The sequence below is a fragment of the Aspergillus steynii genome (genome assembly GCF_002849105.1).
Source record: "Aspergillus steynii IBT 23096 chromosome Unknown P170scaffold_5, whole genome shotgun sequence".
NCBI classification, from domain to species: Eukaryota; Fungi; Ascomycota; class Eurotiomycetes; order Eurotiales; family Aspergillaceae; genus Aspergillus; species Aspergillus steynii.
Genome location: NW_020194402.1, coordinates 1,114,926 through 1,129,415, shown reverse-complemented (window position 1 = coordinate 1,129,415; position 14,490 = coordinate 1,114,926). Strand labels below are relative to the sequence as shown.

General features: G+C 31.1%; 1 protein-coding gene across 1 annotated transcript; it reads left to right on the top strand.

The window, feature by feature from the left end:
* Nucleotides 1–10,921: 10,921 nt before the first annotated feature.
* On the top strand, nucleotides 10,922–11,921 carry P170DRAFT_427038 (uncharacterized protein; the record flags this gene model as incomplete). Its single annotated transcript, XM_024847753.1, has 6 exons — nucleotides 10,922–11,011; nucleotides 11,058–11,219; nucleotides 11,312–11,327; nucleotides 11,386–11,399; nucleotides 11,798–11,819; nucleotides 11,878–11,921. 6 exons carry the CDS (start codon nucleotides 10,922–10,924, stop codon nucleotides 11,919–11,921), a joined length of 348 nt encoding a protein of 115 aa, XP_024703148.1.
* Between the last annotated feature and the right edge of the window lie 2,569 nt (nucleotides 11,922–14,490).

Here is a 14,490-nt window from a genome sequence, read left to right as displayed (position 1 = left end):
TATTAGAGAGCATATCTAATACTATAATTCACCAGTGCCAAATATCTAAGTTAAAGATAACCAAAGATACTATATCAGGTCTTTTTATCCAAGCCAAAGATCATCCGCTTAATATTCCCGTGGTCGAGCTTTACGGATTCACTCCCACCGGGCCTAGTAGCGAGCTTTTAAATATCTATGCGCGGGCTTGGCTCTTAGAAAGCCAAGTATATTATCTCTTTACAAAGTTTTTGCGTCTTTATTATTAATACAACTTACTATCCTGCCGATTAACTGTGAAGTTAAATATAAACCAGGGATCTATAATAACCTTACGCCAGTCACAAAGAATAAAGTCGCAATATAAGAGACATCAGAATAATAAACTTAAGTAACATACAAGCTTTTAGGGCTGATATTTAAAGCCATGGTTAATAAACTATAGGAGCTTTAATTAAATCCCTTATATATAAAAACCTTTAATAAAACATTGCTTATATATACCATCTGGATAATAAAAGGGAAAGTAGAAATCCGAGATTTCAGTATAAACCCCTATTATATCTATTCTACAACCTAGACAGCATAAGGCCCAGTACTAACTTACCAGCCGCTCTCAGGCAACTATAGCAATCTTGTTTGCGCGATCAAAGATAGAATTATAATAAAATTTGTTAATACAAGAATAACAGAAGATATAGCTGTATCTCAGGACTAGCTCAACACTTTTGTTATAACATATTTTACACATAAAGTCTGTTTCATTAGTTATTTTGTTAGGCTTATTATATCTAGTGTCGGCCGGGTCATCTGCTATACCAGTTAGTATCATGATACTACTTCCATCCCCTGCCATTGTCAATCTTACCATGACTACCAACTTTTCGGTTAATAACCATAACCTTGAAGTTCAAAATTAAGGGCTAACTTAACATTATAGCTAAGAAATTATTACAGTAAGCCGTAGATAAGTGGTAATCTTGGTTTTATGTTCCACATACTTGGTACAGTATAACAAAAACTAGGCATCATGATTTACGAAGATATAGTCTATAAATACTTTTTCTAATAGTTATAGTTACTCTATCAAATATCCAGAAAACTGAGAAGTAAGGTAATAAATACTGCTATTCTGGCAGCTTTTAAATAATTACTTTTATTTTGTTTATTATAGCCGATTCCACAGTTTATTAATTAATCAAAAATAGCTTATCTCCCTACGGGAAGCATCCAGGACCTTATTTCTGTTAATTATTAAGGAAATAGATTTAAATTTTAGTTTCTTCTTTTAATCCGAGATACTCCCTACAGCCCTCCAGAGAGCCAGACCCTTAATGAAAATAAAGAACTTAAACTTTAATTATTATCTTTTATCCGGGATATTTCTTACAGCCCCCCAGAGAGCCAGACCTTTAATTATAATAATAAACTCAAGTTTTATTTGCCTTTACTCCGAGAATAAAATATTATCTCTAATAATACTCTTTACAACCCTCCAGAGAGCCAGACCTTAGATTATAATTTTAAAAATATTTAGAACCAGATTCCTGTTAATAACTATTAAGAAAATAAACTTAGATTTTAATTTTCCTTTTTTATCCGAGAGCCAAGTATTATTTCTGGTGATACTATACTAGATATCCCTTATAGCCCTCCAGAGAGCAAGACGTTTAATCAGGAACCCAGCCTAGCTCAGATATAAAGCTATAAACTCTAACTAGGAAGTGTATACCACGAAACCTCAGGATTAAAGCTACTATTCGGAGATAGTAAGTCAAGTCTGATTAAACTGCTAATAGATAATTAACTAATCTTATAGTTACTTTAAATTTCTTTCTAATATATATAAACAGTGATATTGCAGGGTCTACGGTGCTCTATTTAGTATAGTAATTAAACATGGATGACAGTAAATAATACCTAGGTCTTCAGATCAAGTAGTGCTCTGAGGCTAAATAAAATCAATAAAGGTAATCAGGATCAGCTTAAAGTATATAACTTCTTTTGATAGGTAACTGCATATATATAGTTCAGGCTGTATACAGAGCTAGCCTAAATTAGATAATATAAGCAAGAATTATAGAAATATTAGGTATTCTAAGATAAAACTTATAAGAAAGATTAATTAATTTTAACTAAATTAAGCGAGTAAGGCCTTTAGGAGCACCGGGGCTGTTTAATCAAGATAACTGCGGCTATTTATCAGGTTGCAAGGCATAGAGCCATTAAAACTGGCTACTGAGGCCTATCAAAAATTAAGCCACTAAGGCCTTTAATAATTTTAAGTACTATCTAGATGATAATATTACTTAATCTATATTTTAATTATAGTATTTCCCAGCTATTTATAACGCTTTCTCAGGGGTTAAATTAATAAAAAGATCGTTAATTTATGACTTTATTTTATAATATGGTGAATTACGTGATTTCGGATATTTAAATAAGTAAGGTAATAATTAATTAGTTAATCGCTCCACCACCTGAACTGTAATACACCCCTTTATCAACAAGTGAGGTCTAATTGCCTTCTTAAGCAAGGATGAGATGTTTAATATTAATAAGATTCAACATCCTGAGAAACTTGTAGTATTTCTAACTAAGGAGAGCCTTAATAAAACTATTAGTGATTATCCGGTTAGTAGGGATCTATTTTACGCGGAGATCTTCTCTCTGTATTTCCTGACAGATCTATAATTAGTATATATTAATATAATATAGCTTAGATCTCTGCTCAACATCCTCAGCATTGACTAATTAAACAGTCTATTAATTATTATAATAGATATTGACTTCGTGTCCGGGATTAAATCCCATGGCTCCTTTATTAATATATAGCCTTAGCTACCTCAGAGAGAGCAAGGAATTCAGCCTTAGTAATAAAAATAATCACTGTATATTACTTTCCTAGTTTCTATTTAATTAGACTATTATATAGCTTATAAAGAACTCTTTCTATTAGGGCGATCAATTTGCATAAAGATAGGTAATAACTTAATCTGTGGCAGCTAAATAATCGGGTGATAGATTCTTTAAGGTTTTAGATAGGCAGCACGGGTAAATATAGCAGGGAACTATGCTAATCTGATTTTTAAGGAGTATTTGTATATATAGTAGTCTGCTGCCTGACCGCTATTTCATTATTTCTTATATCATTTAAATCGCCTCTCACCCCCTCAGGTTACTTAATAGCCTTAAATTCATCTATCTCTGAAGAAGATCTGAATTACCGGCAGATCGCCTGTTTATATTAAGCAGGTAGTCTAATATTTTATGCAAGCAAATCTTTATCAGAATATATAGACATAATATTAATAAAATATAGAGAAGCCATTTTTTGGGATCTATTAATTAATATCTTTATATAAGTCTTTTTTAATTATAGCACATTCAGGGATCTAATTATATAAAAATCCTTATAATTCGTATATGCGCCAAAGTATTTCTCTTTCTTTCTTATAATCATATTCCGTAGTTTACAAAACATCTTTATTATTATATAATAAATTAAACAATCTGCTTATCTCATATAAAAAGATCAGAATAGTTAATATGTTATTTTAACTAACAGACAGGTCTTTGCCAGGGCCTCCTAAATATCTAAAAAATATATTTTTAAGATTATCAAGAAATTCTTTCTAAGCACCTAGTCTGTCCTGTCTCTTTTATATCACCCAGATAAAACAAAGCTAAGGGACCAGAATCTCCTAACTATTATTATTAGACTCCTCTGGCTCTGAAAAGTATCTATAGTCATATGTTAGGGGGGTATTACTCTACCTTTTTATATATTATTTTCTAGTGCAGAAATCTTTAAATCCGCCTTTTAATAAAGCTTGGTCTTGCTTCATATCCCAGTTATATAGGAATATTTTATAATCAACAGTCCCTAGAATATTTGGCAGCTCAAGCTTATAATTCATTTCTTGAATCTAAGTGTTAATATATTATAACTAAGCCACTGCTTCCTCTGCTTTATTAATTTTTACAGGTTCTGCTATATAGGCTTTATATAGCTGGATCATATAATATATAGCCCTTTAATGTTTATATCTGTGATATATTTAAAGTTAGTTAGGGCTGTAGCTGACGCTAGAAGTATCTGCTATTTTAAAAAGATTATCTGTGGTATCTTGTTTAGGAACTTCTAGTAGGTGATTAACGTACCTTTATATATTAGAGATACATCTAAATACCAGGCACTAAAGCTATTATTTACTAGTCTCTACACGCAGTATTACATGATTCGGATAAATATATTATTACTAAAAGGTATTTAGCTGTATAAAGCTATTCTTCTTATCTCTCCAAGTAGCTATGTCACTGTAACCCGGCTGAATAGTTAGATAATCCATATAAAATTATCTTTATTATCCGAATTAGCCCTTATATTAAGCGCAGGCTTTACAATATATATTATACTATAATACTAAATTTACTGTATACAAGAATTATTATTTATAATTAGAGAAAACCAGAGTGTATTCTCTAGACTAGCCACCCTTAACTATTTAGATAACTAAATTAATCAGTTACTTATATTAAGCTTTGTCTGTATCAAAATAATTAAATTATTTATTTACTGTTGTTGTGCCTTTAATATTCTTATTATATCACTTATAAAGGTGTTCTGATTGGCTCTCTTAATAGCAGCTAAAATATTATATTAGACAGCTTTTTCTTCAGGACCCTTTCCCTTACTATTATTTAATACAGACACCATGAGATTAGGCCTATTTACTTTACTTTTATATCTTAGAAATAACCAGACTACTAGTTTTTTAGGCAAGATTCTTCTATTCTATTTAAAAAACTAAATAATATTATAATCTATATCAGTACGGCTTCGGAACTTCTAATATTTAGATTATGTAATTAGGGGCCTCTTAATATTCTATAATTCTCCTGTTTCTGAGCAGTCTACTATTAATAGCATAATCCAGATCTCAGGGGCCCTTTATTTTTAGTTTTCCGAGATATAAATAAAAATAGTTTCTAATTTCTGCTAGTATCTTTTATCTTCCTTAGTAATCTTTCTAACCTTATTAATTATATTAGAGGCCAAGTATCTCTCCCTTAAATTTTTACTTATTATACTACTGGATCATAGTTTACTAATAAGAACCCCTTTATCCGGCAGAACTATAAAAAGATATACTAGTTAACCGTGCTTTACACTTATCACCTATATTCTATAGCTATATATAATCTCCCCATCCCTTATAGTTAAGACAGAGCTAGAGATATTTAGAAGAGCTGGGCTACTTAAACTTCCACTAGATTTCAAAGTTTAGTTATTATATACTAACCTTATATTTTTATTTAACCTTAAGGCTTAACCGCTTCAGTCTAGCTATTTTACACTATCACTTAATCTTATAGCCCTATAATTATTATCTGGCTTTATTAAGCTAATACCTTCTCCTAATTCCAGATGCCTTATTGCCCAGGAGCGCGGGTAATTCTTTTCCATAATATATTTTTCTAGCAATCTATAGCACTAGTCAAAGCTTATATTACTAGGCCGGGCAGCAACTAATTCATAATAATATAGAATAAGACTGTCTAGGCTCTATAGATCTATTATACTATTATTAGTATAATACACACTAGCCTGAGAATTCAGGTAATTAATTTTTATTACTATATCTATGTTTTCAGGATCTTTTTTCAGGATCTTTATATAAGGATTAGCTAATATATTAAAGATTATAAAGACTGTTTTAGAGGGTTTATCCAGATACTAGCTCTGGGGCCAGTTATTATATAATTTTTTATATTCAAATATTAGAAATACAAATATGTAAAAGGTTATCTATAACATGTCTTCTGGATCTTAATATAATAATTTATATAATTAAGTTCTCTTCTTAGCTAGCACGCTAATTAGCCTAACATTAAGATCGAAGACTTCCTGTGTTAATCCTTGTTTAACTATTCCGCATATAATATTTACCTTATCAAAAGCTCCTTTGTGATTAGGATCTAACAGAATTTATTAGATATCAGAAGCTACTTTCTCATAAACTTATAAAACCTTAGCTGGCGCGGTCTATGGCACTTTCTTTTTCTCTAACTGGTTAATTTGGCGCAATATAAGCTTAAGAATTAATTCTCTTTTTAACTCTTTATTCAAGCTAATTAGCAGATTATTAAACCCTCCTTCATGTTTATTATTTTTAGTCTGGTCGTCCTCATCATCCGACAAATCAAATGCTTCCATATTAAAGCTTATACCAGCTTGCAGATTATCAAATACTAATAGATTTTTAACAAGCTAATAATATACTATTTATACCCCTAAAAGCTCTATTAGTAATACTATTAGCTTATAGTTAAGAGATTTGCTCTTTATACTCAAATACTATTTTAGCCTTATTCTTAGACTCTTTATTTTCCTGATAGTGGTTAGGATGGACTAGCATGATTTTCTTAAAAAAGGCATATTTTATTTCTTTTTTACTAGCTGTTTTACAAACATCTAAAATACACTTATAATTAGTTTACTCCCCCCCAAATATTTCATTAACTACTTGCTTCTGTATTTCTAGAGTAATCAACTTCACGGGCTTTTCGGTAGTAGCTGAATCTGAGTTTCCGCTTTCTTTATCTAATATATAAATATTATTTAAGCCTTATCCAGGCCCAGCGCTCAATAGATCTAATAAATATATTATTTCCGGAATAAAAGGGGGGTTTCCCCCTATTCTAGAACCTATAACAGTATCCGAGTCCTGGTCTGTTCTCGTAAGAGAGATATGCAAGTACTGATCCACAAAAGGATTCCAGATATTTAAGGCTTAACTGGTATTATAAACTGGAGTACTGCGGGCCTTCCCAGCCTTAGAACTTCCTTCCTTTTCATAAAGGATTAGAAGGGCGGGATACTGTATTTTATACTGATTACTATTATCCATGATTAAAAAATAATATTATATATATATGTTCTTCACAGTATGACTTTAGATTATAGTCTAAGTAATGTGATTTTTATTAATGGCAGTGTCTGTATTTATATAATACATACTACTTTTTTTAGAGTAAATACATACCAAAAATATAATCTTAAGATTTCATATATTATAAGAATCGACCAAGGCAGAGGGCTTTATAATTTAATATTATTTAGTCAATTTAATTGCTAGCTTAACTTGTTTGAATATTATTTTCCATAATCAAATTAAGGTAACTAACTGATGGACTATCCCTGTGAACTCTGTTAGTTTAATCAGTTAAGTAGAATACTATGTTTCAAGTAATAACTAATCTGCTTATTGCTATTTTCAATAGAAACCAGATAAAACATATAGTCTGTCTATTTCTTCTCCTTCTCAAACTAACCAGGTACCTAGCTCCCAGGGTACCCATTCAACACATACTCTATCTAAAGCTTTTCACGGTATTCTACATAAACCCCAATATTTTTATCATGCAGATATATTGCTAGCTCCTAGTACATACTAAATAAATAATCTGCCTCAAGAAATCCAATATTCATCTAAGGGGAAGAGTACTCATATATTTTATATAGTTAATTTACATATCAGTTAAAATCTAATTTAAACTTCACTAAGACAAATTTGACTTCCTTAATAATACTATCTGATAACTTTGCTATCCACAGCTTCCACACACATTATAAAAGCAGCTCTAGTATTTCCCAGTCATAGTTTGTCCAGTAACCGGGCCTGTATAGATAATACTTGGCACCAGACCTAGGTAGTAGGTAGGCCCAGTCCACAGGATAATAATAAAATCAGCAGAAATACTCTAAATGGGCCTCTGAGGCCCCTATCTTCTATATATATAGGAATATATCAAGATCAATAATTCCTATCTTAGTATTCACGCTGTACTTAGTATTATACTAATATATTTCTTCATTAATTACAAAGAATTTATAATAAATTATATCTGCCTCCTCTATATCTGTAGGCTCGTGTTATGCTTTAAAAAGCTTAACTATAAGGCTACCGGCTTGTTAATACTACTCTATATAATATAGATAGAATAGTAGTTTTGCTATTATTATAAAAAACCAGGTTAAACCTTTACTCTCAAAATCAGACATTAACAAGTCCAGCCATATAAATTATGGTAATCTTATAGTAATATAACAGGTATTAAATAAGAAATAATATTTAACTTCAATCTCTTTTGGCTTACTAAAATTTAGGAAAATAATATATTTATATACTACACCCGGAAATAACTGCGCACAATCCGCTTTAACTATTCTTTTATACTCCTATTATTATCTGCTGGGTCCAGCTTAGCATTTTATATAGCTAAAAGTCCAGATATAATAATTTAACTTCCTTCTCCAAGTCACTCTGCTTGGTCTGCTCTAATAAATATTTTTTTAAAAAAAGAATAAATTAATAACCAGCAGAAACTAAAAATATTAATAAGAAGAGTTTAATTAGGATAAATACTTACCTATTATTAATATTTTACTATAGCGTGATTTAAATTCTTCTCTGAGCACAGATATTATATTAATAATGCTAGAAAACCTTCTTACTTGTCAGCTATAATATAGGCTTCTGACTTAATTAATAATATATAATTGAATATCTAGCATCTAAGCATATATCAGAAACAGTTATATATAGTAATATATAATTTCTTACTAATATTCTATTATAATTATCATGGTCCTTCTTTAAGAGGTAGGTCATCCATTCTTATATAATAAGAAGATCTTCTAGGAAGAAGTCAGTATGTTATGCTCTACAATATCTAGTGAAATATATCTTTTTACGCCTCCCAGATTAGTAAAATCTAATATATAGGAAGTCTCCCTGCAAGAGAGCCATAAAAAGCCTTCTTAATATACAGTATTTATGCAGCAATACCAATTCCTTATATAAATATTATAATATAGCCGAAGCATTCTAAACTTAAATTAACACTATAAGGCCTATTAATAATCACTCTTAAGTTAGTATAAGAAGCATAGGCAGCGAGGTCTCTCATAAGTCCCTATTGCGGCTATATAATTAACTAGATAATAGAAGACCTATTCTGATCTTTTTTAGTAGATTTAAGCTTTATATTCTACCTTAGACTCCCCAGGTCCTTTAATATTTTGTCATCTAGGGGTTTATAAGCACGGCATGCGAGCCCTGGACTATCCCACCAGGTAATAGAGAATAGGTGGGCTTGTATAAAAAACCCAAGCTTTATAGTTTATAAATATATATATATTATCTGACCAGCATGAATATCCTATCTATATAGTAACTATATATATAGCTTAAATAAGTGTGGTACTTCTCTGCTGCTATCATTACTCTAGTAATATTAATATACCCTAGTAATTAATAAGAGCTCACTAAATCAAAAGTTATAATATACTACTCTTCCGAACTGGATAAGAGTAATAAAAAGAAATAATAGACTAACAGCTTCTAAATAGCTAATACTAAAGTTAGGCGGCCAAGGCGATAAATCAGCTTTTATATAAAGGATATAAATCCAGGAAAATACAAGATAGCAGATACTAAGATTATAATATAATATAGCAAATATTTTATATATATATCGCTGAACAGGCTTCACAGAGGCTAAAATAAAAATAGTAATAAATAAAGCACCCTGTAATAATTAATATACTATATATATTAAATAAAGGCTGTCTTGCCATAATCCCTTCGCGATGTCCTAAAATCAATTAATGTATATCAATAGTTTAATTAGCTATTATTATATAAACTAATATCTGTAATATAGCCATCCAGCCAGCCGTGCAATATATAAAAATAAATATATTTAAATTAAGCCCTAAAATATCAGCGACCAGGTACAGCCTTAAGCCCGTAAGAAGGATAATAAAGTTAAATACAGCCAGAGATACTGCCCGTGTACTAGCCTTAACTAACCTTTTTACACTAATTATATTATATAATATAGTGCCTGGCCAATATATTAGCTGTAATATTAACTTATTATAGCTTTAACACTGTAAAAGCCCCTAAGAGAGCGATAATAAAGACTATTAATATAGGACTACAGCCAAGAACCAAGGAGGGAACTATAGACAGATAAAACCCAGGCATGCCTGGAGGAAAAACAGGCCTATTAAACCACTTAGGCAGATTAAATAAATAATAAGAAGATCCATTTTTGCTTAATATACACAGGCGCTTAAAAGAGAGATATATATAAGATAGATAGGATACTATTAATCAGATCTTTTCTCCCATTTTCTGACTAAATAAAAATAAATAATATTTTACAGGAAAAACAGTACCAAAAGAACAAAAAATCATAGTTTAAAAAAGCATCTGCTTAGCTTATTAGGTAAAGCAATAAGATTAGCAAACTCTTTTACTACAAGGTCTACTTGGTTATTCAAGGCCCAGAGGGAGAAATACTAATATATAAGAATTATAAAACTAAATAGCTGCCTTCTCAATATTCTAAATTATAATTATATAAGGTTTATACTCTGTCATAGTGTATACCTCATAAACCTAAGACCTTGTTTAAAGAAAGGAAAGTACGCCTGTTAAAGGCCGCCAACAAGTTTATTATATAATCTTTAGCCAAATAGTATAAGATATATCTGATAATCTAATACAAGAATAAATATATTATTACCTATAATAGCAGTTCCTTAAAAAGCTAGCTGCCTTCGCCAAGGCAAATAATCAGTCACATCCATATAGCAATATACTAAAAACTAACTTTACGCAGAGAACACTTTTCCCCTATATGATCAGGAAAAGCCTATATAATTTTATTAATAGTCCTGGAGTTCCTGTATATAATATACTAGATATATTTTAAAATAGCATATTTTAAACATGCGCTATTCATAGACATAGGTTTATAATAATCAATTATAGCATAAGCCCTATGGGCGTAGGCCCAAGAACTGGACTATGGCTCAGGCCCCATAGACATAGACCAACGAGAACAGGGCCATGGCCCAGGCCCCATGGGCGTAGGCCGGCGAGAACAGGACTATGGCCCAGGCCCTATGGGCGTAGGCCAACAAGAACAGGACTATGGCCCAGGTCCCATAGGCGTAGGCTAACAAGAACTGGACTATAGCTCAGGCCCCATGGGCATAGGCCCAAGAAGTAGACTATAGCCCAGGCCCTATGGGTGTAGGCCAACAAGAACTGGACTATGGCCCAGGCCCCATAGGCGTAGGCCGGCGAGAACAGGACTATGGCCCAGGCCCCATGGGCGTAGGCCAACGAGAACTGGACTATGGCCCAGGCCCCATGGGCGTAGGCCCAAGAAGTGGACTATGGCCCAGGCCCCATGGGCGTAGGCCAACAAGAACTAGGCTATGGCTCAGGCTTATCATTATAAATTACAGCATAGGCCACCTAAGCGTAAGCCAGTGCATAAGACATATCATAGACTATATTATAGGCCAGAACATAATTATAGCTTACCCAGTCCTTGTATGTTTTTTCCCGTATTATAGAAACTACTTGGCTTATTGCCACATAATATAAAGGTTATTATTTATATAAAGGATTATACTTTTTCCTAATTTATTATAACAAGCCTCTGGTTATCATAACATACAAACCACTATCTTTCCTTTCTAAAAATAAAATTTTCTAATAGAGAAAGTGACGCTTTATTAAAATAATATAGGACTGCCTTATTATAAATATAAATGCCGTACTTAGCGCCTAAGATTTTAAAATAATCTTCTATTTTACTAGGATATATTTCTACCTTTTCTCTGGTTACTGCATTCTCCTAAATATAAATATTAAAAGTATTTAAATCTGGAATTACAGCTTCAGAATTAGCTATAACAGGAAATAATATTACTATTTATAAAATCTAGACATTCGCTATATTATACTCAGGTACAACCCATATTAATTATATATTAAATATATTTTCTATATCTAGAACTAAAAATAGTATTATTTCTCCTGAGGGTTGTGGTTGGCCGTCAGATGGATTAAGTAATAGTAAAAATAAAGCAGGCAGTCTATTTCACTTACTTATTCGGGGTTCTGTATTTTCGTTAACTAAGACCCTTTATAATAAATTTATATACTTATTTTATGCTACAGGATACTGCTCTGGCTGTTAATTATCTTATAATAATATACCTTCTTAGTTTTCTGGCTTATTTATTATTATATTTATAGCAGAGAACTCTGTTAGTTCAGGCTCGTAATTTTACTCTGTCAGGGATACTTTATTGTAAGTACTAGTAAAAATCTCCCTATTTTTATTAAAGAAAGACATAAATATTTTATATATAATAGTAAATATACTAATAGCTACTGCTCCTGGCTCCGGTAATAAAGTATGCTGTATGTTTTCCAAGCATAGATAAAGGCTGATACTATTAAACATACTTTTTATTAATATGCTATATTATTGCCTTAATTTCTATCTCTGACTTATATTAATAGATAGTTTCGGGTCCATAAGAAGTTCAGGTAGCATATCTAAAGTAGGATAATAGCTGATAATCTACTAAATTTTAGGAGAATCAAAGTTATAGTTTAGTATAGAATGTGCTAAAAGGCCCTAATAATTATTATTAAAGTGTGCTTTATAACTTCTTTTGTTCTGTAGGGGTTTAAATATTGTTATAAAAGGGAATATATGGAGGGCTATAAGCTAAATTTGCTGGTATTCTAGCCAGAATCCTTCACCTGATATTATATTAAGGCTAAAATAATATATTATCTGCTAGCATAATATTCCTGTGAACTTGTGGGAAAGAAAAGCTCTAAGTAATATAGCTGCCGGCTCTAAGTACTTAGTATTCTTTAAGAATGTGGTAATAGATAGAATAATACTATTAAATATGAATAACTGTTCTTTTAGTAAAGCATAATATATAGGATCTTACACATCAGCAAATAGTCTTCTGCTCGCAAAGAGGGTATTAATATAGCTTTTATTAGTAAAAGACTATCTTAGACAGCGATCTTGAAGATAAGTTATTAAGATAATATCTAGCAGATATCCTGGTATTCCGCATATGATTCTAGTCCACGCGCTAAAAATATACTTTATATATGTAGCTAGTTCCTCGCCATACTTTATTCTGAAAAATCATTAAATATTTCCGAGATAAAATAAAATAATAATAGCCGGAAACTAAAGTAGTATATTTAGAATATTATAAAAAGGCTTATATACTTAGTTTTCGTGCAGGTAATTATAGTCCCGCCTTTTAGAGCTAAAAATAATTTAACTCTTTTATTTAGCAGATTATGCCTATTAATATATAAGATAATATATCCGAATTTTACTATATAATTTATTATCCAGGTATAGCATTGTATTATTAAACTTTTCGGCTAACACGGTAAGGAAAGCCGGCGGGACTATTATTTATATAAGTAAGTATTATTAATTATTTAAATAAAGGCCCTATTATTATCTTTATTTAAAAGTGTGACTATCCACCAGCAGTCTTGTAGGCTAGTAAAAAACTTCTTAGCAGTCTTATAGTGATGTCTTCCGGACAGGGCGTGTAGAAATGTATTATTTAGTAGTTAGATAAGCAGAAGATTATTCAGAGTTAGAGATAAATAAAAAAAGTTATTATTTTAGAGAATCTGTTCTAATTCGCTAATAGAAATTAAAGTAGGTATCCAGTGTATAAGCTCTAATTATTTATAACCGGCATTGTTATAGATATTAATAAGACATGTTATATTTCTTTTATCAAAGATGCGACTACTTAAAGTAGAAAAATCTAGGTGATCAAAAAAAACACATGTATAACTTATAAATATATTACCCTTAATATGCAGGACATCCTAGTCTGAAAAATCAGATATATTTATTTCTAGTATAATAATAAAAATTTAGTAAATAGCATAGTTGAGTGCTAAGATTCAGTAATACTTTTAAGTAACTATAATATTATATAAATACCGTTCTGTGATAGTCACGGGCTTGTCTGTTAACTTAGGAGGAGTTTTAAAAAAAGAGATTTTTTACTTACACCAACTTTTTTTTTTACTTATAATAAGCTGTATCCCTTATAGAGTACTTTCCCGAAACCTAGTTAGGCAGATCAGGATATCCTTTTTCTGACCCGGACAGGTTATAATATCCGCCTTACTATTAACTCCTTAATCTAGAGTAATACTAGCTCCTCTGTAATATTATATAACGGAACTCCTTGCTGCCTACTTACGTACCCGTGGGTATATCCACGGGGTATACCCACGGGGCATACTTATAGGGTATACCCTATGTGTATTTTTTAGCTCTAATCTAAAGCTGTCTGCCAGAAAATCATCTGTATAAACTTATTTATATTATATGTATATATATCCCAGAGAGTAGACAATCTCATATTAGTCTATTATCCGGGATCTAGCTCATAATAGCAGTAATAAATAAAGGCAGAATTCGAGATATCTGAAGTTTTTCAAATAAAATTATAAAGCTAGCACCGATTAACCCTTCAAGTACTACTAAGTTAGAGGATATCATCTTTAAGTAGGCCGGGGTTGATCCCTGGAAGTACTACTAGTATAAAGTGATTTTAGGTCT